General features: G+C 45.9%; 1 protein-coding gene across 3 annotated transcripts in view; it reads right to left on the bottom strand.

The window, feature by feature from the left end:
- Nucleotides 1-3496: 3496 nt before the first annotated feature.
- The window catches only part of Pik3r1 (phosphoinositide-3-kinase regulatory subunit 1), an 84660-nt gene continuing 61973 nt past the window's right edge, over nucleotides 3497-26183 (bottom strand). The window contains exons 5-16 of one of the 3 annotated variants that reach the window (XM_032898969.1): nucleotides 25196-25327; nucleotides 24220-24421; nucleotides 23951-24030; nucleotides 12989-13091; nucleotides 12059-12157; nucleotides 11778-11958; nucleotides 11434-11559; nucleotides 10269-10411; nucleotides 9890-10066; nucleotides 9731-9799; nucleotides 8873-9043; nucleotides 3497-7696 (exon numbers count right to left, since the gene is read on the bottom strand). In XM_032898969.1, coding sequence (XP_032754860.1) covers nucleotides 7507-7696; nucleotides 8873-9043; nucleotides 9731-9799; nucleotides 9890-10066; nucleotides 10269-10411; nucleotides 11434-11559; nucleotides 11778-11958; nucleotides 12059-12157; nucleotides 12989-13091; nucleotides 23951-24030; nucleotides 24220-24421; nucleotides 25196-25327 — 1673 coding nt within the window. In that variant the 3' untranslated portion in view covers nucleotides 3497-7506. Of the gene's footprint in view, nucleotides 7697-8872; nucleotides 9044-9730; nucleotides 9800-9889; nucleotides 10067-10268; nucleotides 10412-11433; nucleotides 11560-11777; nucleotides 11959-12058; nucleotides 12158-12988; nucleotides 13092-14753; nucleotides 15260-16879; nucleotides 16995-23950; nucleotides 24031-24219; nucleotides 24422-25195; nucleotides 25328-26183 lie in introns of those variants that run through there. The other 2 variants (XM_032898971.1, XM_032898970.1) reach the window with 2 other exon arrangements.

The raw sequence follows: 26183 nt of genomic DNA on the forward strand, positions 1-26183 counted from the left end.
CCAGATCTTTATCTGTGTTTTGGCAGGTATAGCTTGAAGCATTGCTTGTTTGTTTATTTATTTACTTACTTATTTATTATTTAACTAACAACAAGTTAAGCTTGAGGTCATGCTCAGACTGCCATGATTGAATGCTATAGAGAGAAAGGAATTTCTTCATTTCTTTCTGGAGAGCCAGATGCAGATAAGCAAGCATGTGTTGGTGGCTACCCATTTATCCTCCCCTCCATCCCCCGCCCTTTTGAAAGCATCTTAGTGGTTTTCTGTTGAGCTGATTTATGACAGTGATACCCAGCTAGAGGATACAAAGTGGGATTTTTTTTTTTTTTGAGAAGATCTGAACTTTGGATAAGAAACGATCTATTATATGTACTCTAAATGTTTCACAAGATTATCATTTCTAGACATGGTTTCAGAAACAGGTCAAGAAAACCATTTTTTATTTGAGAAAGTGGGCTCAGCCATCATGTTTTAAAAGGTGATACTTCTCATTGCCTGTGCTGCCCAAAAGCAGCCATTTTCAACCTGTGGGTTGCAACCCCTGTGGGGGTGTAATGACCCTTTCACAAGGGTCACCTAAGACCTTCCTGCATACAGATATTTACAATTCATAACTGTAGCAAGATTATAGTTATGTAGTAGCAATAAAAATAATATTGTGATTAGAGGTTACCATGGAAGTGTATTAAAAGGTCACATCATTAGAAAGAGAGAGAACTGCCCTATAGGATTTCCATGAGCACCTCCTCCCTGCCCTGTTTTCAGGAGATGGTAAAAGGTCATTCTAAAATACATCTCCATGCATACCATAGAGGACTCAGGTGCCAGTTTGGCTTCACTAGAAGGAAAGCTTTTAAGATGTCTGCAAGACTACTAGACTCCAGTTCTGCAATGCTGTTCCTCAGCCACCTTGCTGACCCTGCAAGAGACTGACAGATATTCAGATCTAACTGTCATGCTTGTGGGTTATAATCGTAGCCAGATTGAAAATGGAGTGTTGGAGGGGGGTGCAGATGTTTCTCTCCAACTCCCTCTGTAGATCCTACAAAGAGGCTCAGGAATCTCCAGAATCAGACTTTGTTTCCATAGAGAAGGAGGAGGAGGCCTGGATGGCTTACATGAGTTAGCCAGATTCTCAGAGTTCCTCAGAGAACCACCAGGAAGACAGTCCCTCCCATGGTAAGTTAAATTTCTCTATCTGGAGTCTGTGCCATGAACATACATTGAAGTAACATTTCTAGCACTCATTAATGGAAATACACTTTTTTTGAAATGCTAGAAGCACTCAGAAGAGATGACATAAACAGCTGTTTTCAACCGTTTGTATCCATGAAGAGAGGCTGCAGAATTTGTGGGACAGCAAAGGGACAGCTCTACTCTGAGTCTCAAAGTGAGGGATGAGAGAGTTGTAATATCAACAAGGTCCCAACTGACGCCGATGTGTTCCTCTGTACAAGGTCAAGCTATTTCAGGCCATTCATCATAGGGTACCATGTTCTGTCTATCAGCTGTGTCATATTGTTCAGCCCTTAGCACGAGGGACTACTGGTGACCCCTCTTTGAACTGGTCTGTGCAATTTTTTACATGGGAAGTCTTTAGATTCTGTCCCGGGAGGGAGCATGCCTTGACTTTTAGTGAGGTGGTCTTCTCACTCTGTGTTCTAACAAGTTGCAAGACCTTGAATAAGTCATTAGTTTTTCCTATCTGTTGAATGGGGGTAATACCCCCTCATTTACTTCTAACTTCTAATTGTTGGGGGATTAGAATGGATAAAGCATAGGAGATTAATAGATATAATCACTTGTGTGTCAGAGGCCAGCTGTGAGAAGAGTATAGCCATGTGCCACACGGTGACATTTCAGCTGATTGCGGCGCTCCCCTAAGAGGAGTTTGGGTCGCACATGGTTGTGACACCTGCACAACTTGTCACGTGATTGTGCAAAGGCTGATGCAAACCAACCCACAGTGCGAGCTGACATAAAAAGTAGCACGGGCAGTACCTGAGACCTGACAATCAACAGTTCTCATTGGCTAATGTAGTTGATGTATCCTAGAGCGCACTCCTAATTATAAAATGTTCTCTGCAAGAGTTTGCTACACCAGCACCAGCCCCGGATAGTTTGTTTTATGTCTTGATTGTACCATTTGCTCTAGTGCTTTGTCTACTCTCATATTCGTTCATTTATTTGGGCCCTGGGAGCCCATAGGCACATGTCACACAGCCCAGGTGTAGTCTAATAATCTGCGCCAGCTAGGTGTATGGGAACACGCCCTATGATGCTCACGTAATGACAAAATTATCCCCGCTGCTGGGTACCCGATAGTGCTACTTACAGGCAGAATTAAGGAAGTAGAATTACTCAGCCAATGAAAGGGTTAAAAACCCAAAAGTGGGGTGAGTTCAGAAAACAGAGGGTTAGAAGCAGCATGAGGCTGTAGACGTTCATAAGACTTCAGTGTGAACAGAGCCTTGTCTGGGAGCTGAGCGCACAGGATATCACTCACATAGCAGGAACTGCAGCCATGGTGGGGACTCACTCAGAGAAGCAGGGTCTAAGATCCAGGGAATGACTTTTGTGATACCTGAGAGCTACTGCCATGCGTACCAAGCAACGGACATTGTTGGCATAGAAATAAATGTGGGTCCTCTCACTCTTACACCTAACCCACATCTTTGTCTTCTGGTTTTCGTTTTTTGGTTTTTGGGTTCTGGTTTTTTGGGGGGGTAGGGAGTAATCATTGATTTTTGGGGGTTTTGTTTTATTTTGTTTTGTTTTAAGAGACAGGGTTTCTCTGTGTAGCCCTGGCTATATTAGAACTCCTTCTGTAGACCAGGCTGACTTTCAGCTCAGAGATCTGCCTCCAGAGAGCTGGGATTAAAGGTATCAGACACAACAACCCCACCTAGCAACCTAGGTTCCCTAGCAACCTAGGTTCCCTAGCAACCTCACTGTACTCACACATAAAATGTGTGGCCTCCATACAGCAAACATATACAGTAGTGAGGTCATGGGTTCAACTAGCCAGAAATGTCAGTGGGAAAGTTATTTCACAGTAAAAGCTACTTCTTGAACAGGTGACACAGTGCACACTGGTATTTGGGGATGAAGTTTATAAACAGGGGGCCCTGTTTATAGCTTCAGGTCACATCATGGCATCATGAGTTTAAATAATCCACTGTACAAGAGATACAACCAGAAGCTATCAAAAACCCAAAAGTACTAGTAGATAATTGTGAAGGTTGGGTGGAGGACAGGAAAGATGGAGGGAAATGAGACCCTTTGAATAGCAAGAATATGCCTTAAAATGATATCACCTAGAGGTAATTTTTGTTTCTACCACCAACACATTGAGATGCTATCTAAATAACACCCAGTACATTCGAGTGACCGATTTGTACCTTCAGTTTATAAAATGGAGTTGGAATGGTGAAACCAACAGGTTGGCGGGAGTTTAGAAATGTCTCCGGTGAAAACTAAACTTTCAAATGGAAACTTTTAAGTTTCAAAACAACCTTTATTCTGTTTGAGGACCTAATACAATGCATTAAGCAACTTAAAACAATACATAGCTTCACTGAATCTATAACTTGAACAAAATGTCAAGGAGGCACACTCCCTCCCCACCCCAATCCCAGTTACCTTGTAAAGGCAAAATTACAACCAACCATGACATCCTCCCTCTCGTCAAAAGACCAACTTTAGTTTATCAATGTCATATAAACAGATTTGTAAAAACACTGAACAGAGTGTAGCTTTAAAAAATACACACATATAAATGAGGGTTCTTTTTTTTTTGTTTTGTTTTGCTTTTTTTTTTTTTAAATAGCAGCATCCTGGGCAGCCAATGCTATCTCATGGTGACAAACAAGCTTAGTGTGAAGTGGGAGAGTCTTTCCAATTGAGCCAATTCTTCCCCCTCCCCACCCCCAGTACTAGTTATTTTACATAACTACAGGTTGTTGTAAAAAATAGAAGAATTTGGCATTTTGGAACTTTGTCCCATGTGAGGCATTGTGCTTTTTTTTAACTGCCCCTTTCTTAAGTGACCCTAAATTCAGACAGACAACAACGCCCACTTTCCAACTGACTTGGATACCATGCATTGCGAAAGCACACTTGGGAAAACCAGCAGGAACATCAGTAGACTTCCCAAACAAGTTATAGTTCGGAACCAGATATATGACAAAGCGATTGGTTCCCCACAATGACAGCTCACAGAAACACACTCTGACCTGACAACAGGGACACATCAGGTAAGCAAGTCATGCAGACCCGCTCCCCAAAAGGGAGTAGCTTCTAAAAACAGGAAAACGTCAACTGATGGACTTCTCACTTCACTTGCCGACAAGCTTTACCTTTATAAGACAAAACAAAGCAATAGCGCGCGCACACACACACACACACACACATACACACACACACACAGCGCGTCTACAAGACCTGAACTGGACATCCGCTTGTTACATACTTGAACTCCACTGTGGATCTGCGTGGCTGAAAGGTGTACTGGAAACAGTCCATGCACACTATACATATATACATATATCCAGGGCTGTGAAGTTGTCAAATGTTGCAAAACATGCTTGCTGCCTCATCACGTGGTTATGATCACTCTGGTGTGGAACACGAAGTCCCAACCCTCCCACATCTACAGCCTAGCTCTGTCTCTCAGCAGCTTAGTGTCTGCTGGCTCTAGGATGTGACAGGTCGTGAGAAAAACCGATGCGGGAATGCTCACACCTCAGCCATGCCCTCTCTATCTGCGATCATGCTACTAGAGGAGGCCTGGATGGAATCAGGTCAAGCTTCTCTAAGGACAGAGCTGGTGAGCATACCAGCCTGTCATCAAAAAGGCATTCAGCAGGACGCTGAGTGATTTAACTCAGTGGCTCCTGCCTTCTGACAAATGAAAGCTCTATTGGACGTGTGTCGGTGAGATGAGAAATTGAGGCAACTGCCTAAAAGTTGCAAGTCATCCTGCAAAGAGTGCTGAAGGAAGGAAAAAAAAAAGGAAGAAAGAAAAACCACTGAACAGAACTTGTAACGGTGCAATCTCAGATCCATTTTTAAAATTAAAGTTAGTTGTGTTTGATAGCATACGTGATGTGCTACAAAAAGGAAAAGGGGGAAGGAAAGAGAGAAAGAAAAAGAAACAGAATCCAATTAACCACCAACCTAGCTTACAAACAAGTGTTAAGTCTTCAGTCACATGTGGCATGGCAAAACGCTACCGCTGGAAGTTGCAAAGCCTGGGGTGAAGCCGGGGAATCAATGGCCTGGCAGTCAGGAGGTGGGCAGGTCAAGTCTGCAGGCTGACAGTCTCGCTGACTGACTCTTCCTCTTGAGGATGAGCAGTGGCTTCACAGGAAGGAAAAGAATACATTCGACAGACCATTAACCTGGCCACTGGGCTGCAAATTCTAAGATTCAAACAAGAACGACATTACGGGACCTGCAAACACCTTCACCTTAGTCTAGAAAGGGAAGAGGTAAAGCTGGGGGTGCATCTGGTAATTAAGAGAAACTGAGGATGGCTGGTGAATCTACCTAGGCTGTGACCGTGATTCCCCACGATCACACCAGCTTTTGCACACGTACATGAGGGTAGGCAAACTCAAACTCTTGTCCTAAATTAAGGATGTCACCAACTGCTCCCTTCTCACACCCTGACGTATACAACATGCACCTTTATGCTAACGAGAAGGACCGTCAGAACTGTCAGTTTGCATTTAACAATCTCCTCAGAGCACAGGGACCGCCCACTTGGGTCTACTTGTCTTCCGGTCTAAGCGGAACTGAACAGAGAGCTAGGAAAGTAACAAGTATCCAGCTAGAAGTACTGTTTTTCAGATCACGCCTTTGCTGAAATGAATGGTGACTGGCTGCTGTGACTAGTCCAATGCTGCAAAGAGAAAAGAACACGTTTTCTAAATGCAGGGATTCAACCTTGAGGCCAGTGTGTTATAAGGACAAGAACGGGCGCGTCCCAGGAACCCCAGAATGAACTCAGCACTTCCCTCAGGAGAATGGAGATGCTGGCCAGCTGTGCTGGGTTCGAGTTACATACAGTAGGTCTGGAGTTACTGGTAATAAACTCAGATGGGGAAAGACGGGAGATACACAGCCTCGCTTCTCCCCTTCTCTGGGATCCCAAGAAAGTGCACACCACCTTACCGCCCCCCTCCCCTTAACCCTGCCTGTTACAACCCACGACTGCCTCCCCCTCCCTCCAGATTCAAGAAGTTCACAATTGATAAGGAAACAAACATTGCCAGGTACCGTATTTCAAGAGTCTTCACACTGTTGGACTCAGCCATACTTTGTCATATCATATATCGTTTTCTTTTTCTTTTTTTTTATTGAATAAAGCAGCTTTGAAGCTTATCAGGGCCCTGCCCAACATTTAGTCCAAGAAAAAAAAAATCTGTTATGAACTTTTTAACCTTGGGCTAACAACAGCCAAGTACTCTGTACAAGAAAAACTGTAAAATATTTCATAGTTTTAATTCTGAAGCCATTTTTCCTTTCTGGCATCCTGTACATTTATTTTATTTTATTTTTTTTAAAAAAAAAGTAAGAATAACAAAAACAAATATTAACAAAAATCAGGGACAGTATTTTCAAGCAACAAAATCCTGGGTGAGGGAAGCTTACTCTGAAGGTGATCGGAAACTGGTAACAACGTAGTAAAAATCCAGAATTGCATAGCGCTGCACGTTCAGCCTTTAGCAAAACAAAAACAGAAGCTATTTGGTATTGATACAAATCCATCTATTTGATAGTTAGTCACTCGTTATTATGTACATGTTTTATATACTGAATGTCATTTTTAAGTCCCCTTGTCCACACTCTTTTTCTCTGTTGGCAGGTTGTTGGTTTGACAAGCTTGAACAAAAACGTTTTCTGGTGTCTTTGTTTTTCCTCCGAACGCACTGTATCGATGTTCTCTCTCTGAGCAGTTCTCCCTGTGTGAGCAGACTCGGCTCTCTGCTACATGTCATCCGTTCATTTAAAAAGGAAATAATCCACAGTGTGAGGTGTCTGGATCACCACACCCAGCGACACCCAGGCTAAACCAGGCTGGACCAAGCGGCCCCAGGCGCAGGCTCCTCGGCCCTGTCTACCTTCTGGTCTCCAAAGTCCCAACTTGTAGCTGGTAAAGCTTCAGAAAGCATTCACAAGCACCATGGTTAAAGGCCTCTTTGTCCCTGCACGGAGAGATTTTTGCATTTCTTTTTCCTCTGTGTGTTGTGGCTTTAAATTAAAAGGAAAAAAAAAAAAAAAAAGGAAAGATAAGGTTAGAAACGTCTGGTCATCCAACAGCCCTAGGCTGCGTGTCTTCCCCGACTTCTTTTTGTCCAAGAAAGCTCTAGTCCCATGTGCAGACAGCCGGCTTCGATTCCGCAGCTCAGTTCACAGGTCGGGCTGGAGAGGAGCCCTTTGCTTCCCAGAGGCCTTGGGTGGCTTGAAGGTGAGGAACTGTATCCGAGGGAGGGCAGCGCTTCATCGCCTCTGTTGTGCATATACTGGGTATGCTAGTGTGACATTGAGGGAGTCATTGTGCTGCACCAGGGAGGTGTGTTGGTAATGTAGCACCAGCTCTTTCAGGGAGCTGTACAGGTTGTAGGGCTCGGCGAAGCCATAGCCGGTGGCAGTCTTGTTGATGACGCAATGTTTGACTTCGCCATCTACCCTGGAAAGGGGAAGGGAACAAGAAAAGCCTTTTGAGCTGGTCCCAGACAATCTGGAATGCCGCTGTAGGGCATTTTTAACAAAGCTGTCCTCGTGGAGGGGGCACAGTGAATGCGGTCTGTTTCACTCCTGGAGAACCAAAGCCCCAAAGCCACAGTAGACTATTAGTGCCCTTTATGCTGGGGAAGCGACACACACAGCATTTGAGCCTCCTTCACCGGACTGCTAAACGTTTTAACAAGAAGAGAGGCATAACTCGTGTGTATGGAGTAGGGTTCCTACGAGATGTGAGTGCTTGCTAGATGTGTGGCTGGATGTGCCATGTGGCCAGCATGTGACAAATGGCAGCTTCCGACCCTTTCAGGTGCTGTTGTTACTGTCTCAGTAGGACCACGTGCTAGCTTCCCTCCTCCCAGTTATAATCAACAGGTCTCTTCAGCTCTCCTTGAAATGCCATCAAAGCTCTCCATCTTGGCATTTATCCTGCATTCTCCTAGTCTCTCATCCTAACTCAAAAGCTCTCCCCGTCTTTCTCATAGGGATAGCTCTTAAACGAAGCCGTGGGTTTTTTTTAGTGTCTTTCCATACAAGAGGGTGGTTATTTTTCTGTCCCTGGGATGCTAGTGACTCCCAACCTTCCTTGCATTGTTCTTTCGGCTGACTGGGGTCTCCATGTGGCAGCCTATGCTGAACTCAATCACTCACCATCCTCTTGCCTAAGCCTCGAGTGCTAGGATTACAGGCGCCATACTCCGCCTTCTGACTGTACTTTTCAAAGTACCCCTTCCACAGAGTTAAGGGGTAAAAAGAAACTAGACTACAAGATAGAAATGTGTCCACTTCTGGGGGTATCTCTGAACAATCGCAATGGAGCCCTTGCTCTTGTTTAGGTCGTCCCTGAGGGAGTGCCTGGTCTACTTCAGGTGTTCTCACAGAAACGTGACTGTGCATTCTAACTATATGGACTCTTAGAGGGGTGGGAACAGTGGGCCATCTCTGTTTATAACTAAGAAAGAAAGAAAAAAGGCCTAAAGGCATCTAGGAACCACTTGTCCCAGCTGCCCAACCAAATGGCAGAGGGGTCTCTCCGTTAGGTGTTCTAAACAGAATCGTTTTCAAATTCTAATGGCCGACGAAGAGCTGAAACAGGAGGAGGAAGTGGCTTTGAGCTACTTACACTACAGAGCAGGCATAGCAGCCCTGCTTACTGCTCTCCCGGACCAGGAAAGTGCCATCTCGTTTCCCTCGCAATAGGTTCTCGGCTTTGTTTCGGTTGCTGCTCCCCACATTCCACGTCTTCTCATCATGGTGGGGCAAATCCTCGTCATCTTCTACCAGTGAGTATTGGCTGCACAGGCAGAAGGGAAGGTTTGTGACTGAAGAGCGTGGGAACCCAGCCTGCCCCCAGGTCTCCTTCCAAGCAAGTCATTCAGATGACTCAGCTCTCTCTGCTTGCCTTGTGTCTGGCCTTCTCACCAACCCCCAGGGTGAACGGTGAGCAGAACCTTATTACTATCTCCTCTTGCTAGTCCGAGGCCACCCTTAGATACCCGGGCAGGGGCAGAAACCAGAAGACTGCCCGTTCGGAAATAATTCAAGCCAAACATATACTTAACCTTCAAATTATACTAAACATAATTGTCGGTTTCCTCTCATTGTTCCAAAAAATATTGGGGGATTTTTCTGATATTCAGGGGCATCATTATGGGCATACATACAGGGTCAATTTATACAACTGTGGGTTAAAAAAACAAACAAAGGGGCTGGGGATTTGGCTCAGTGGTAGAGCATTTGCCTAGCAACCGCAAGGCCCTGGGTTCGGTCCCCAGCTCCGAAAAAAACAAACAAACAAACAAACAAACAAAGCCAAAAACCCAATCTTCCTGGGCCCAACTCTCCCTTTGTAAAGCTCTGGGTCCTGCCACTGAGTTTATAGTTTTTCCTTGGGATGTGCCCCAAAGTCAGTGAAAACCCATTGACAAAACTCCCGGCTCCGCGGCTGGCTGCCTCCCTCCCGACTTCCGCGGCTACTTACTCTTCTGTGTTTTCGTTTCCCAACCATTCGTTCAGCTTCTTCTGCCGGACCCCTTTCTGCGTCAGCCACCTGAAAGAGTTTTGCAAAGTAAGGACCTTGAGGATTGCTCCTTGATTTTAGCCACTGTCAGTGTCTCCAGGCCCTATTTCCAACACTCACATCAAGTATTGATCTCTTGTCTTTCTCAGCTGAATGAGGTCCGGCTTAATGCTGTTCATGCGCTTGTCGATCTCGCGATACTCAGCCGCCTGCTTCTTCAAGTCTTCCTCCAGTCTCCTCCTGCTGTCGATGATCTCGCTGATCCGAGACTTCAGCTTATCGTGATTATGCATTATCCTGCAGGCAGGAGCAAACAGACCAGTAAGTGCCTACCCACGCCGGACAAGGCGCCCAGAGGAAACGGAACGCGTTGTTTACTTCATTTGAAAATTGCTCAAATCCCAGGAAGTGAGATCTCCAGTTCGACTGGTCTCAAACACAAGTTTTTGTTACCTCCCGTCACAGGGATAATGGGGACCTCTCATGGGTCATCATCTACCTTTGAATTTCCTTCTCGTTGCCTTCGCGTTTAAACTTCTCTATGTATTCTTTGCTGTACCGCTCCTGGGTTTGGCACTGCTCTTCGAATATTTTTATGGTTTCATTAAATGCTTCGATAGCTGTTCTTTTCATCTGTATTTCCTGCAACACAAGTTTCACATAAGGCAATGTCACTACTTTCAGAGTACGACTTCTGTACCGTCAGAGAGACAGGCTAGCAGGTGATGGACCGCAGATGAGCCGATAGTCAGCACAGCCACCCATAGGGACCAGAAGCCCGTTTGGCCACTAACAGTCAGGTACTTAAGTCCCCTATTGAAGTGATGTAATGGCCACACAGAGCCTGAGCAATTTTGTCATCGACCCCAAACCACCTCTAAATTGCTTGAGCCTGCTCCCACATCAGCGCTACGTAAACAGCTGTGTGGTGTGGCCTAGACTACAGCAGCAAGGGGGCGGGGAAAGTCTGTTCTGTGTCTCATTCCCAGAATGCAACAGCATCAGGATGTAGGAGCAGGAGACAGGGAAGGCCGGTGTAAGCTGTTAGCAGGGCTGGTCAGGAATTCACAAACACTTATCAAATAAATGATAAAGAAACGCATGTTCCTTGTGGAGAATTTTCTGACTACTTTCACTTTTTAAAATTATGTTCTAGTTTTTTTTTAACATTATAATTACATTATTTCCTCCTTCCCTCTCAATCCTCCCATATTTCCCCTCCTTGCTCCTTCAAATTTATATTGCACGCATGCGTGTGTGTGTGTGTGTGTGTGTGTGTGTGTGTGTGTGTGTGTGTGTTGCTAAGTATGAAGTATAAGCTGGTCAGTCTTTTAAAAAGCCATTTTATTTTATGACATCCATGCTGCTTTTTCTGATGATCAGCACGGTCACTTCTCCTCCCAGCAGGAAGAGATGGATCTGAACTTTCCACTCCAGAGCTTGGACAAACTGACATTAGCAGTTATTATCAATGTCCAGCTTAGGCAGAAGTATCCAGTGAGGAATTGTATCAACTGGCAGCTTACAATAACCCTGCCAGTTAGAAGCAAGCTTCATGTGGGACTTTATAAGCACATGGGCTACCCTGAAAAGGGTTAGAGACACTTAATTCTTCTTCTGAATCTGAATATAAGATGTGTTCGTCCAAAATATCTTAAACTCACCTGGGAAGTACGAGTGTATTCCTCATATAACCTATCATATTCCCGACTTTTTTCTTGAAATTGAGTATTATATTCATGTAATTTTTTCCCTACAGCTTCAATATTATCTTCTTTGACTACTTGATCCTGGAAGGAAACAGAAGCAGGGAAAAAGAATTCAGTTGATAAGGTATTTACTTAAATACCAATCCTTAAAGACATAGTCAATGCGGTGTCTGACTTAGCCATTAAAAAGTTCTGGCCAAGGTGTAAATTTGTCGAAACCCAGTTTCAAATCATTTTCTATGTTGGAGAGTCTCTTGGCCCCCATGGTACCGCAGGGTGAGGAGCTCTGTGCGAATTACCTGCTGGTATTTGGACACTGGGTAGAGTAACTTCACATCCAGCTTGGGATTGTACTGAGCTAAGGACTCATTCCGGTAGTGGTTTATTAATTCGACCACAGAGTTGAAGGTTAATGGATCAGAGAACCCGTATTTCCCATCCCGGTGAAAGATTTTGATTAATTTGTTATTTCCTCCTTTCCTGTAAATACAACACAAAAATAATGATTATTAGAGTTTTCTGATGCGGAAGGAGGGCCCTGAGGGGAGGGGAGGAGAAGGCGGCTGACCTCCTGGCTCACCTTAGTGTGAGAGTGTAGTCGCCGTGCATTTTAGTGGATGCATCTCGTACCAGAAAGGTTCCATCAGCAGTGTCTCGGAGTTTTTCATTTACTTCTTCCCTAAAATGGTTTATTTTTCGATGTTGAATAACTACACACTCGCAAAGACAGACAGACAGACAGACAGACAGACAGACACACAGACAGACACACACACACACACACACACACACACACACACGCACACTTTCCCCGCTTCTGCACTGGGGATTGCTTTACCTTAGCCTTAACAGACACTATTCTTTAGGACGCTGAGCTGAAAATCCAGAGGTTCCCTATCTTTACATTCTGCTGTCCTTGGACATTTGCACGTCAGGACTGTTCATTTTCGAACGTCACTAACAGTTTACTCCTTCTTTGCTTATACAGAAGTGTTACAAATTCATCCCACCGAAAATAAGTGCACTACACACACACTTCCATACACACTCCTTTACATTACTGGGGACTATAATACAAAAGTTGTTGTTTTTAAAAAAAAAAAAACAAAAACAAAAACAAAAAGCCAGATTCTGCCAAGTCAGCACAGAAAATCAGGATCCACAGAAAAGGCTCTAGCAGCTTCCTCACTGAGCACCAGCACCCGAAGAGCTAAAGGAGCTCTTCCTGAAACCCTGGCCTAGAGAGAAGGCAGGCAGTGCCCTGTTACCCTGAGCTTCCCTGGCATCTCTGGCAATGGGGAGGCCTCCCGAGTATTCAATGTCCTGTGTCACCCAGCCCCACAGCACTCCAATGCTCAGTGACTTTTCTTGTCGTCTTTGGAGGAGACCCAACTGTGCTTCGTGTTTATGTTGGATGGCGCCCTAAAAATGGAACTGAGCAGGCTGGTGCTTTCTGCTCCTGCAGAAACCTCCCCGCAGCCGGTGAAGGAGAAGGGCTCTGTGGCCTTACCTCGAGATATCTCCCCAGTACCATTCAGCATCCTGTAAGGACATATTGTTGTTCATGCTGTTGTTGGCTACAGTAGTGGGCTTGGGTGGTTTAGGGGGCAGTGCTGCAGGACACAAAGGAGGAGACAAAAGAAAAAAAAAAAGTTGTTTGCAATCCGAACTCCAAGTATACATTTAAAATTAGACTTGCATCTTTTCATTGCAAAAAAACAAAAAAAAAAAAAAAAGTAAAGGGGGTGGGGGTGGGGAAGTGGTGAGATTCTACATCAATTAAAATGTATAAAAATTCAATTCTATTTTCAGTTAAAAAGGCAACTGAATTTGCTAAAAGACATTTACAGTGGGGGTGGGGGAGAGGATGGATACCAGGAATTCATAATATCATGTACCACAGAAGATACTTACTTGCCTTTGAAAGAAACCTCAGAATTGACTTAAAAGGAAAACTTAAAAAGGAAAATAGTAGTAGTGCACGACACTGGGGGGTAGGGAGATGACATAGACAGACGGACAGACAGACCAACAGACCGGCCTAGAGGTTCGAAAATAAATGGGGCTGGCTATGGGAGGAAAAAACCTCATAGCAAACCCAGAGTTGACATCGTCCACCTCTAGATTTTAGCTGTGCTAAAGTTGTGCACCCTGGCAACTTGTCTAAAGTAAGAAAGCAGGAACATCTGAGAAGCAGAAATAAGCGAAGCCTTCATCCCCCTCCTCCTCCTCAATTATGAAAGACAAATGTGGCTGCTGTGTCTTGCCTGAGCACCGCGGTCACATTTTCAAACAGCCCTCGTTTACAGCAAGTATGCTGTAAGAACTGGGTTTTTCTATGTTGGTACTTCAGGCACAGCTCTGCCAAAGCCACTTTAAGAAACTCATCTGTGACCTAAATCTCCTTAGTCTTCATGTTACTATTCTGCTGGGAGGGGGGACACTGGGCTCTACATGCTAGGTCCGGTTAAAAACCCTACCCACTTCTTCAATGTCAAATCAGTATGTACAGGGGTGACAAGAATCCTCTTCAGCCTTCTGAGTCTCCTCATGGTAGGAAGGGCTGACCCCAGAGGGAACAGCCAATGAGCCTAAGATTTTTTTAGCTAAATCCCAAACCATTAACTTAGAAAGCACTGTAACTGCTTTAACTTATGCCCTGGAAGATTTCAGGTGTCTAGCAAGACTATTTTACAGAGGAGAGGAAAGTCGACTTCTTTTCCCATTGTAGTATCTCAGCGAGCGAGCGAGCGAGCGAGCGAGAGAGAGAGAGAGAGCAAGAAAGTCCCCACATCTGATTTACGAGACACTCTCAAGTCATCAGAAACCAGTCTGAGTCACTGCTACATCTCACATGCTTTCTAAAGCACCCCGTGTCATCAAAGTAGCACAGAGTCCAAGCCAGCAAAGGAGAGCAGAGCGGCACAAAAGACGAGTCCCCTTAATGAGAGGAACAATATACAACAGTATAGCCCAACTTGCCAAGGATCACAATTAACAAAAGACAGCAGCAGCGAACGTAGAAAGTAGAAACCAGTTCCCATTCATCCAGCAAGAACTAGCATTTCTCCAACACAGCCTGAGGGAGCCGCTTGCTGCTACAGGCAGGCAAAGAGTCTGTTTAATCTTAAAGTCCTAATCAAACTAATTTTAAACCGTGAAACAAATCAGTAAAAATAGCAACCTCAAGAGGATCTGTTACAGCAGCTTTCAAAAAAAAAAAAAATTAAAGTCACAAAATTAACTATCTCTCTCCGTTAATACTGCAGCATTACCTGGTGGATCCATTTCTATATAAAACATCAAGTCTGTGCCACAGTTTATATCTGTCTTGGCACACTCTAAGTCCAGGTCTTCCATAGTCCAAACCGTGGTGTACATTTGTGCGAGAGTTTCCTTGGCTGTGCTCAGTTACAAGAAAAGAGTCCGGCTTTCTTTGTAATGGTGTCTTGGAATTCATTTTAAAACCTATACGGGGCCGCACTGTAACCTATTACATCACACGCCCCAGCCAATCAAGTCAGAAAAATGTCACCAGACCACTCCTGCTTCGTCAGTTCTCCTGGATGCCAGCTTCACACAGCCCCAGCCTCTCTCTCGGAGAACCTACATGTCACGCAGCTGCGGCGTCTACATGCTCATCGTTTCCAAAGGTGTTTAATTTGCCTGCTCTCTTCCAGCAGTGCGCTCTCTAATTCCCTTTTTATTACTCTGCAGCGTGGTACAGCCCGCTGTTGGCAGACTGACAAAAGCTGATGAACTGCAGCTTCCAGCCCTGTTCCCTTCGTGCATCTGGGCTTAGAGATAGCCTGGCTATTCCTTGGTATATAAAAAAAAAATCTTACAAAGGCATCAAAATAATCTTACGGTCTCTATTACAGCCCTTAGATGTCACCCGCATATTAGGAGCAGAAAGGACCTGAGCACTCTGGATATTTAAATCCAGTCCTCCACAGTTCACCAAGAGCTTGGATCTTAAACTCTGCCATAGATGCACTACATTTTAAAAAAAGGGAAGCTTAGAGACAGCACTTAGACAAAATGCCTCTACCAGATATCCCAAGGTCAAAACAAGACTTTCTCGAACAATCATGAAAATTCAGCCCAGGAATAAAGATGTCTATAATTTTATAGAAATGGCAAGCATTATGGGAGTTTCAGTGTTACTGCCTAATGACACTGGGCAACAGGACGCTTCTGCAAAAACAAACAAACAAACAAACAAAAACAAACAAACAAAAAACCCGAGGCCATATATCAGAATGCAGAGGACAGGTGATCTCTGCCAAGTGTTTCACCCAGGAACCCACCTCACAGCTAGCTGCTTAAAGGAAGGTGATGTAATCTCTCTCTCTCTCTCTGCCCTCCCCCTTCTCTCTTTAGCTCAGAGCCTTACTGGGGGAGGGGAGGAAGGGGGGGGAGACGAACGAATACTCCTTCTTAGTAGTATTCAATATAAAGAAATCAATTCCCCTACAAATGTAACGATTCGTTTTGGTTCTTTAAATCATTCTGCATGCAATTCTGTCACCACAACTGGAGCTTGATGTACGCAGCCCCTGGGAGCCAGAACCTCTTGACATTTACATGATTATTTGGGGAGGGGGGGTAGCTTCAATGTAAATGGCTTCATTTTAAAGAGGCTTTTTAGGGCTGTGGAATGCTGTGCACCCGTGGGATGGTTTCACAGAACACAGCGGCCACTTTAGGTTTCTATCCCATTTGGAATCACACAGCACTAAAAGGCATTCCGTTCTCTGGCTGCCGTCCACTTGCGTCCCCTCTCTAGGGCATTTCTGTATTATTGGAGACTCAACCTGTCCTTTCCAGCTCACACTTCTCTATCTGCCCATAAACTATAAATCCATAGTTTAAGTAAGTCTAAACTCAAAGTCAAATAAAAATGGTAGGGAAATATGTCCTTGGATAAGATCTAAAAAAAAAAAGAAGAATAAAATGTTGAGTTTTCTCCCAAAAAGTAAAAGTGACATGTCTTCTGGGCACATGGCCCAAGGGTTAGCCCTAGGCACATGTGTGAGCACTAGTAAGTCACTAGCTGTAGACTGTTGCTACCAAGGGCAATGGGTCGGGGACCCAATGAGCAGGTCTGGGAGACAGGTGATTTTCCACGGTCTCTGCAAGCCCGGGCTTGGCCCCAACTTCCTGCCCAGTACTTTCTAAACTCCCAACCTAAACCCCATCTCTTCTCCGCAGTGTCCCCCCCTGGAGGACAGAAGGGAGTGTCTCCCCTAATCGCCCATCTGCTCTCCCCAGGCAGCACTCACCCAGGCACACACACTTCCAGAGCTCACACACACCCGCCCGCCCAGCCAAACTAGAGAGGACGGCTTGCAGATAAAGAGGCCGGTGCAGAGAAGTGCATAAATGAAAAACGACTTACTTTGCAGGTTATGCATTTCAACGGTTTCGCTTTGAACTGCCAGTATCCCACCGGGGAAAAAAAAATCCAAAGAAGCTGTTCTTCTACCAAGTGGCTCCAGCCCCCGAGGCTCCCCCGCCCGCCCGGTACCGGCAGTAAGGAACCTAGCTGGAGGTGAGCGCGCAAGGCGGGGCGCGCGACTCAGCCCAACTGTCGGTTCCCTGGGCTAGGCTGCAGCGGGGTCCTCCGCCCCATGCCCCGCCCTGGCAGCAAGTCCCCGGCCAGTTGGCCGAGCTCCCCTGCGCTACTGCAGGGGAAGAAAGGAGCCCCGGCGTTTTCTGTGTCTCTGCTCAGATAAAGATCGCGGCTTCATGATTAACTCGGGCAGGTTCAAATATTTGCTGAGCTAAGGATTTTGGGAGGGGGAGGGGCACCCAAGTCAAAGTCAAAGTTGTCATCGGGCTGACAAGTGGCCGAGGCAAGACTAACTTGCTCATTTTCACCCGGGAAATGAGAAAGGCATTGTTAAGGGGGTGCTGAAAATAGTCCTCCCTGGTGGCCACGGTGCCTGTAATGTGCTGGCAGCCCCCGCTCCGGGGGCTCAAGTGGGCCGCAGTGAAGCAGCACAGGAAGTAATCCACCTAGTTCAGCAAAAAATAGAATCAAAGACGCGCTTGTGAAGGCCTGAACCTCTCAGAACAGCTTAGGACAGGGTGCCTCGCTCTCAGTCCTCCTCCTCCCACGCACTGGCACAGTCTGCCCCGCAGGTGTAACAGGAAAGCCCTTCACATAGCTCATCGCATGCTGGCTGGCAGCCCCAGGAGGGCATCTTCCATGCAAGTCCAAATCTTTAAGGGGTCAACTTCAGCTCACCTTCAAATGGCCCTAGGACTTTCTAATCGGACAATCTAGAGTCGTGTCTGCACTGGGTTAACTGCTGGCTGTGCGAGGCAAAGGGACGGAGAAGGGCGTGCTCTCCCGACTTGGGGATTCTAGTCTTTTATTTGAGAAAGTTGCAGCTAACTTTCTGAGTTTATGATTGCTGGCTGGACAGAAATCAAGTCTTTTCCTGGGAAATGTTCACATGGCATCTACCCAAAAGCCCCCACTTCAATCTTTTGAGCCATTAACGAAAGGAAATCACAAAAGCCCCAAACCTCAACATGACAGTAATTTAGAGACCATTACTTAGCAATTCCTTCATACTATTGGGGGAAGGGGGCCTCACAAAAAGAATTCAACCTTTAGACTTTTGGTCCTAAACTCCATTCTCAGCCCACAGGCCCTATTCTTTGCTTTTCTTGGTATGGAAAGAAAGAACTAACAAACTGAATTTACTTTCTTTTAGCCTACACTGAAAAGAAAAACAAAAACCCTCACACCTATAACAAAACCCTGGCTTTCTTGTTTTCTTCTTTTAGCTTAAGAAAAATAAAGCTGCCTTCTTATTTTCATACATTGCCCTGCTTTCAAAAGAGTTTCTCTGGAAGAAACATCAGACACATTGGCTTCTCATGCATACCTGTCTGGACCTACCTAAGAACCTTCTAGAAGATTAAAATGTAAATCTGACAGTCTATTTTGTCTCAGATCAAAAGTATCTACTGTAAAGCCGTATATACCAGGAAAGATTCCAAATACCCACAGACATGTTGTTTTAGACAAATTCCTCATGATATGTAAAGTCACCTACCACAGAGGCTCTCTTATGAACGCTAACTGCAAGTGCGAGCAGACTCTTTCCCCACTGATACAGACACATGCTCTTTATTAGTTTAAGGAGGGAGCCCTCTGCTGGCAAAACTGAGTAAATCACGCCTGCTTAGGAGAAAACCATCAACTTCCAGTTTCACCTTCTCTGTATCCAAAAGGCCCCACAAATTAATAAAACATAATTATAGATAGCTTATAACCATACATGATTCACTACTAAACCAAAGGCACAGATGTCACAATGCCTAGGAATTAATTTCCATTTGGCTAATAAGCCCCTTTAAGAAACGCTGGCTTTCTTGGTGTCCTATGTATCTGGGGCTGCTGAGACCCATTGCATACAATATGACTCACTTATTCGCCTGGATGCTTCAAGCCAGTGAGCATCCCCTTGCCTAGGGCTTTGTACAACGCGCTTCAGAGGCAAAGACAGGCCAGGACTGTACTTTTCAGTAGATTGCAGCTAGCCAGGAAATGCCCCTGCTCGTTAACATGTGCTTCTCAGTTCTGTGGCATGCTGTCTGCTCTGAACAAGACCTCTTCAGGCCACCGCGGGAGACCTGAAAGCTTGCTGCTTCTCAGAGACTTGCGTGCATCACTGTCAATGAACAAAAACTAGGGAAAACAGGTGTGTGTGTGGGGGTGAATTATCCAAAGTTACCCACGGTTAAAGGAACACGTTCCTTCATAATTCCAACATGAGACATCTTAGAAAGTAGGGCTCTCCCGGATGGGGCTAATCCATGACTCCAGTGAGCTTAATGAACCCACGGGAAGGAAAAACACCCTTTCCAGTTAATAAACAAACCTAGGCTTGCATTAAAAAAAAATCCAGACACAGGCAGGCTACAGGCTTTCTGCGAAGGCACGCCCACACCCACTGTCTAGCAGACAGAGGAACTCCCCCTCCGACTCCCCAGCCCCCATCCCGTGATGTCCATCCCTTCAGAGAAAGCTGTAGCCTGAAAACAAAAGTAAAAACATTGCCTAGCACGTGCCCAGGGCGGCGCTCACAATGCACTTGGGGATCTTGGGTAAACTTTCTAGTTTCCATGAGATGGATCAGGCTCTCCCCCAATACACCTATACCCCTCTTGGGGTCTACATCTATATCGAAGTTTCAATTTTACCTTAGAGACAACTCTCTCGAGTCAGAACATACTTTCAATGCAATGGGAGGGAAAAAAACAAATCAGAGAAAAGTGAAACTCTGAAAGTTATTTCCTTCTGTCTTGGTGTTTGCTTACGTTGTCTACAGCTAAGAACCCAGCCCAAGGTATTTAAAAGCAGATGCATGAATTCAGCTCTTCGGGAGGGATGTTTTGCAATGCACCAGCAGTTAAAAATTAACCTTGACAGGTGTAGGAGAGAGGGGGAGAAGGAGTCACTTCTCTTCCAGGCTTGACGGTGCAATATCAGACTCCAATTATGATACATTACTGTTTCTGAATACATCCATGAAATCCAAAACATGGATTCAGAGGCACCCTGTGTTTGCTGGACCTGTTCCTACTGCAGCTGCCCTGTAGACATCAGCTCGGCTCCCCACTCTGAGGAGTGTAAGGAATTCCAGAAAACCCTGCTACTCAGCTTCAGGAACAATGAAGCCTTCCGGACCACAGGGGATGAACGGCAAGCTAAGAGAGCTCTGAAAATACACTATCCCCATCACCTGTCCACTGTGCCTCCATCCATAAAAGCAAGGGATCTTTACCTCAAAGGATCTTTACCTCAAAGGGCTGCTGGATACAGGAAATCGGTTAGTTGGCTTCTAAGATTTCTTTGAAAACCAAACAGTTTATCAGTGTCTGGGTATATTTGGAGAATTAGTAGACTGTGCCCAGATCTCTAATTGAATGAATCAAAATGAGGAATAGCCTGTCTTTGCTTCTTAGAAATGTAGTTGTAACAATTACAACAAAGGATAAAAAAAAAAAAAAAAAAGCAAGCAAACGAAAACAACAACAAAAACCCACAGGGCAGCTAAAGATAAGGGAACGGGGTCTGAAGGACACCCACAGTGAATGGACCAGGTTAGCCTGCACAGAAAGCTCACCAGGGCAGACTGGGACACAGATAAAGTGAATGGCACTGGGAACGTTGTGTACAGTTGTACATTCTGTGCACTGCGCAAAGGCACGCTGGCAAGGTGACAGAGGGAGTGGCGCTGACATCCAGGCCACTCCACCCACCAAGACACACAGCTTATTCAATCCTAACAACCCAGGGACAGAGGCTCAACTTTCCTTCCACTGTCCATCTCAAACAGTCCACATGGCGCTGTGGCCCTTTGCTGCATATGGCCCCTGGGATCTTCTCTCATTATTAGCTCACTACATTCGGAAGGCCTTTTCATTAGACGCTGAAAGCAGGCCCAGGATTCCTAATGGTTCCAACAATGGAGGCATTGATGATCTGCAGATGGGACAGGCTGGACCCAAAGGTAGCTTCTGGGCAGATTCAGGTGTGGCGAACACTAGTCAGGCAGCATAGAGCAAACCTCTCAGCTCTGTTTCTTCAAAGCCTTATAACACTTAAAATGTGGCCTTGTGTTGGCGCCAGCTTGGAGAAACACATTAAGAGATGGTGATACACAAATGCCCTAGAAAGTACACACACCCTGTAGAGCACAGCCTGCAACACCTCGATTTGTTGTCTGCCAGCAAACCAAAATGCTATTTTCCTTTTCCTTCCCCAGTTAAAATCGGACCTGCTTTTCAAGGCCCTTTTCAGGATGTACTCTTCCCTAAGCTTACCTACTTACTCAATTACCCCAAAAAGTCACCAACAGTGCCTCTAAGGCTCCGCTTCTCTTGGGAGAAGTGCACTCCCAGCTAGTCTGTAGACACTATGTCTTAACGAGCCTTATTTAAGTTGATAGTGTGCCTCAGACGTCAGCCTTATCATTCCAAGTACTACCTGGTAACAGCCCAGAGAAGACGCCTATCTACCCTTCAACAAACACGGCCTTGTAGCCCACACTTAAGGATCCCTTCAACGACTCCTTTCAGAGCAGGAGTCTCTATCAATGACTGGTTTATGAGCCTTCATTTGAGATGTTCTGGAGCTGAACTTCCAAAGCCCTCGGGGACTCTTGCATGCCGGGCTAGCAATGAGGACCTCTGAGAAGACATTACGTTCTCACTGTGGTCCCACACTCCAACCCCCCTGCCTGGGGATGCCAAGCCAATCAATCACTGCACTGGAGCTGTCCTAGCGCCCAAAGGCACCTTCTTTTACCCTCTTGCGGGTGGAGAGTGAAATGTTTTCACAGGTGAGAGACACCGAAGCGTCCATTTCGTCCCATGGGGCCTACAGAGTGCTCAGCACGGCTGAGAAATATCACGCGAAGCGAAAATGGCTCACGGAGGGCTTAAGGATCATTTGGATTTAATCCCCCCCCCTCCCTTCTTTTTTTGAAGAGGCTGCACAAGGACTAGGACAATCCAGTACGTTCAAATCTCTGCCTTTCTCTCCTCGGCGGAGCTGACGGAACTAATCTTCCTTTCAAATTAGTACACCAACTCTGTGCAGGGCCACAGGAGTCCACTCCTGTGTATCGAGGCGCATTATGAAAATGGCTGCTGCTGATACATGCTCGCTTTTGTAAGTCGGCCTTACAGAAGACATTTAATCCATTTATATTAGACTACAGTGGCGACCTCCCCGCAACCCCCCCAGACAAATAAGCCCTTAGTAATCAATTCGTTTGTAAAAGTCCAGTCTGGCTTTGGGCTTCCATGTATATTCCCCATGAGGCCAGAGGGTGTCCCTAAGAAGGCTGTGATGACGGACTCCTCAGATTCCACCCCCCCCCCCACATCCCCACTCCTCACCCCTCACCACCCCAAGTCCTTCAGCCCCAAACAAAGCTCGGCTGTGCCTCCTCTCCAAACAAGTAGCTAAAATGCGGGCAGGAGGAAGTGAACAGTTGCAGCTCGGCCCTTTGGCTCAGGGCCTGGCTATTCTTGGTGCCCCTCTTCCTTCCTAGCCTGTGTGGTTAGCGTCTGGGTAGGCAATCTCTAGGGCTCACAGCCACATCCATGCCTCCATGGGCATTCGGCCCCATTAAGGTCAAAAGCAGCTCCTGAGCATAACCCGGTGCTCCCGAATCCATTATCCGGTAAATTTAGCGTCATATGGGGTGATGATGGTCTTGGCCTCAAATCCCAAGCTAGGCTGAGGTTCCCCGATGTTTATAGCTACGGGCACCCCTGTGAAGTGCTGCTTGCTATGGTTTGGAACCTTTGGAGTGTACCATGCATCTGTGATCTCTAGGGACTGGGCTTCGGGCCCATCCACAGAACCTCTCCCCAGGTCCTGCACATCCCCGGTGCTCAACCAGATGTTTTGAGCCCAAGCCCTGGCCTCTCTCAAGGGGTCTCCATCCAGATGCAAAGAACCACAGCTGGCCACGCAAGGACACTCGGAAAAGCACAGCAGGATGCTCAGTCCCAGGGCTAATTGGTACGAGTTTCCCATCACAAATAGTAGAAGCAGGGTGCTTCATTTAAAAGCCTGGGCACCAAGGGAGAGTACAAGCAGAACTTAACTCTCGCCCGACAACTATGCGCCCCTGCTAAGGCTGACTAGTAATCTACAGGACCAGCCCTGCAAGCTGACTGCTGCTACTAGATCACAGGCTGTTTGAACTCTAAATGAGAAGTTGCTGTTCAGGTGAGTCTACACTTCCTGCCCTGTTAAATGGCTAGCTGAAGGCCCACCTGCTTTCAGAAAGGCATCTGGCTTAGGCTAAATAGCCCCAGCAGAACACTGCTTCCATACTGCCTGCCTGACTGAAAATGTTTATTTTGACAGAAATTTCTTGGCATAACCGCTTCCAAAACACACACGCCAAGAGACTTTAAATTATATAGTAATTATAAATCCCCCGAACTTGGTAAGATTCAGAAAAACAACAACAACAAAATGTCAACAGCTAAAACGAACTCCATAAATGTATTCAGCAGCCTGAAGCCTAAGAGGTGTAAGGTCCAGGGAGCTCTCTCTCCCTCTGTGTTCATCTAAGACAAAAGGATGGAGGTGGGAAGAAATCTTGAGGTCAAGGCCAACCAACCTCTGCTACAAAGTGAGTTCAAGGCCAGCCTGGACATGGTGAGACCTAGTCTCAAGCTAGTAAATTAAATACAAAAAGAGCAAAACCAAGATAAGTTTAAAACCTGCAAAACGCGACATCTGACATTTCACAAATACCTCCAGCCTCCGCCGTTATTCTTCCACGAACCATAAATTAGCATATTACTATCAACTGCAGTGACACCAGAGACCTGTGTGGATTCCAGGGAACTCAAAAACCACCCATTTCAAGGTCCAAAAAAGCTGAGCCGGAAGTGAATGTCAAATGTTGTAAAGCCTTACCTGGTGCTGGCTGTCGCTCACTCCACTCCGTTGAGATTAAAAGCTCTACCGCTTTTATGAGGTGTTCAGTATTATCAGAGCTGCAACCAAGAGCATTCTGTGAGAACCGTCGTTTCTACGAGGAATGCTGTTTTCATTTATCTGCATCCTACTGATGCGTGTGAAGTGAGGCCGCACAAAAGTTCATCTGTGAGCCTTCAATGTAGGGCCACTCATCACCCCCCTACCCCCTACCCCCTCCCCCAACCTTCTTTTCATCCTTCATTTACCTGGCTGCTGGGAATCTGAAAAGCACGTGGCTGAAAATTTCAGAGAGGGCTCTTGCATTCAGAAGGTTCTTGCTGGAGGCTTGAGAGAGCTTGAAGAAGTGCTTGAGCAAATACTGGAGCGTAAGCCAATACTGATGAGGTATATTAGGCGACCGAATGAGCTTCTTCAACAGCTGGATGTAGTCTTCGGAGCTTGGTACTTCTGCAAGTTCAAAACAGAACAAAACAGGAAGCAGAGTGAGGCTAGGTGTAGGTGCCAAGGAGCCAGCGCTTGAAGCATTTCTTCTCTCTCCCTCAGCTACAGGAGGAAGCTCATATGGAAATCTTCAGGAAAGGTACCTAGGGCATCTCTCCCTCTTATTAAGACAGACATTGTGAGAAAGTAAAGATCTCAGGTCAAACGAAATGCAAGCGACTCCGCTTGTAAAGAAACCACAAACTGTTCTGGGTGTGCTCTCCGAAGCCTGGCCTCCATCAGCCAGGACCAAGCATGATTGGCTACTTCCTCGGATCATCAGATAAGTATCACAGGTTAAACTTTGAAGGTCACGGACCACAATTTCCTGTCCCCAAAGTACTGAGCGGAGCCTCGGCTCCCGAGGCTGACTGCTCCACCCTCAACACGTTTTGTTCTGGGTGTTCAGTGAAGAGGGCAAGAATGGTCCTCGGCCTGCAGTCTAGTTCTGGATCTCTGAACCTGACCCTGGTACTTGCATGGCTGTGACCTGCACAGCTGCAGTGGGCTTTGCAGAGAGTGATCAAAAGTTTACAGTTTAACACATGGGCCGGCTTCGGAGCAAACACAAATCTGGGTCTCTACTATTAGATGCTGTGTGGTAAAGAGGAAGATGTGGGGTGATGTGAGGCATGAGGGGGGCAGTTTAGTATTTTCTAGATGCCTTCTACTCCTCCCAGAGTGCCAAGTATGCCTTTATCTCAATATCCATCCCGAGAGCCCTGAAAAGAGAGAACCAACCTTGGGCTAAAGACATCATCTCATTGTAAACAGCTACTGGAATGACAGGATTTGGTAAGTCGGTGAGATAGCGTTTGAAAGCATCTGCTAAAACGTGTACATCGAACATATCCAAGTCCACTGAGGCGGCATCTAGGAGAGAAAACAATTGAAGAAACGTTTGAGGCACTCAGACTTCTGTAGGGCCAATTTTCCAAGTGTGGGACTTAAATGAGACATAGGGAAGGGAGCGATGCGGGGTGGGGTGATAGTGGTGGTGGTCGGGGGAACAGGTGCCGTGGGACACTATCAGCTTGTTTCTCAAAGGGTCATTTCTGAATTTTGGACAGAACAGCTTTTCTTCCTGGAGTTCTGTCTTACACCCAACCATTAGCTATCAGGCTAGTCTCAAATTTCTTAGGGCGACAAAAATCATGCCACTGTTACTGATAGGTTAATACTCTCCACTGATAAGGTGGTGCCCTCCCCATGCCTGGATTAAAAGTCAGAGCCCCAGTGTTCATTAAGTACAGTTTGGAGAAAGATCCTGTAGGGGTAACTAGGTTAAACAAGGTTGTTACAGTAGACCCCATGTCCACGAACCGGCATCATTATAGGAAAAGACAAAGTCACAGACACAGGGACTACATGAACAGAGGAAAGGCCTTACACTGAGAGGCAGCTGTTGGAGAGCCAAGAAAGAGGGTCTCAAAGCAAGCAACGTGGATTTCCAGCCTGCAAGGCTATGTGAGAGATACATTTTGTTCTGTTTTCTGGAGTGGTTCTGCCCTGTCTGAGAAGGCTCTGGCCTAGAAATGGCTAACCAAAGTCTCCTCAAACCACAACAGGAAGATGAGAAGTCCCTGGTTTTCCCAAATCTTAACTGCTAAATGCTGTATGAAATTTAACCCTAACAGAGTGATGGACTGAACATCTAGATACTACAGGCTTTTGGCAAACGATTTCAGGATTACCTCTAGAACAATCTGAACAGTCTCAGAATGCCTCC

Source organism: Rattus rattus, chromosome 3 (genome assembly GCF_011064425.1).
Source record: "Rattus rattus isolate New Zealand chromosome 3, Rrattus_CSIRO_v1, whole genome shotgun sequence".
Lineage (NCBI taxonomy): Eukaryota > Metazoa > Chordata > Mammalia > Rodentia > Muridae > Rattus > Rattus rattus.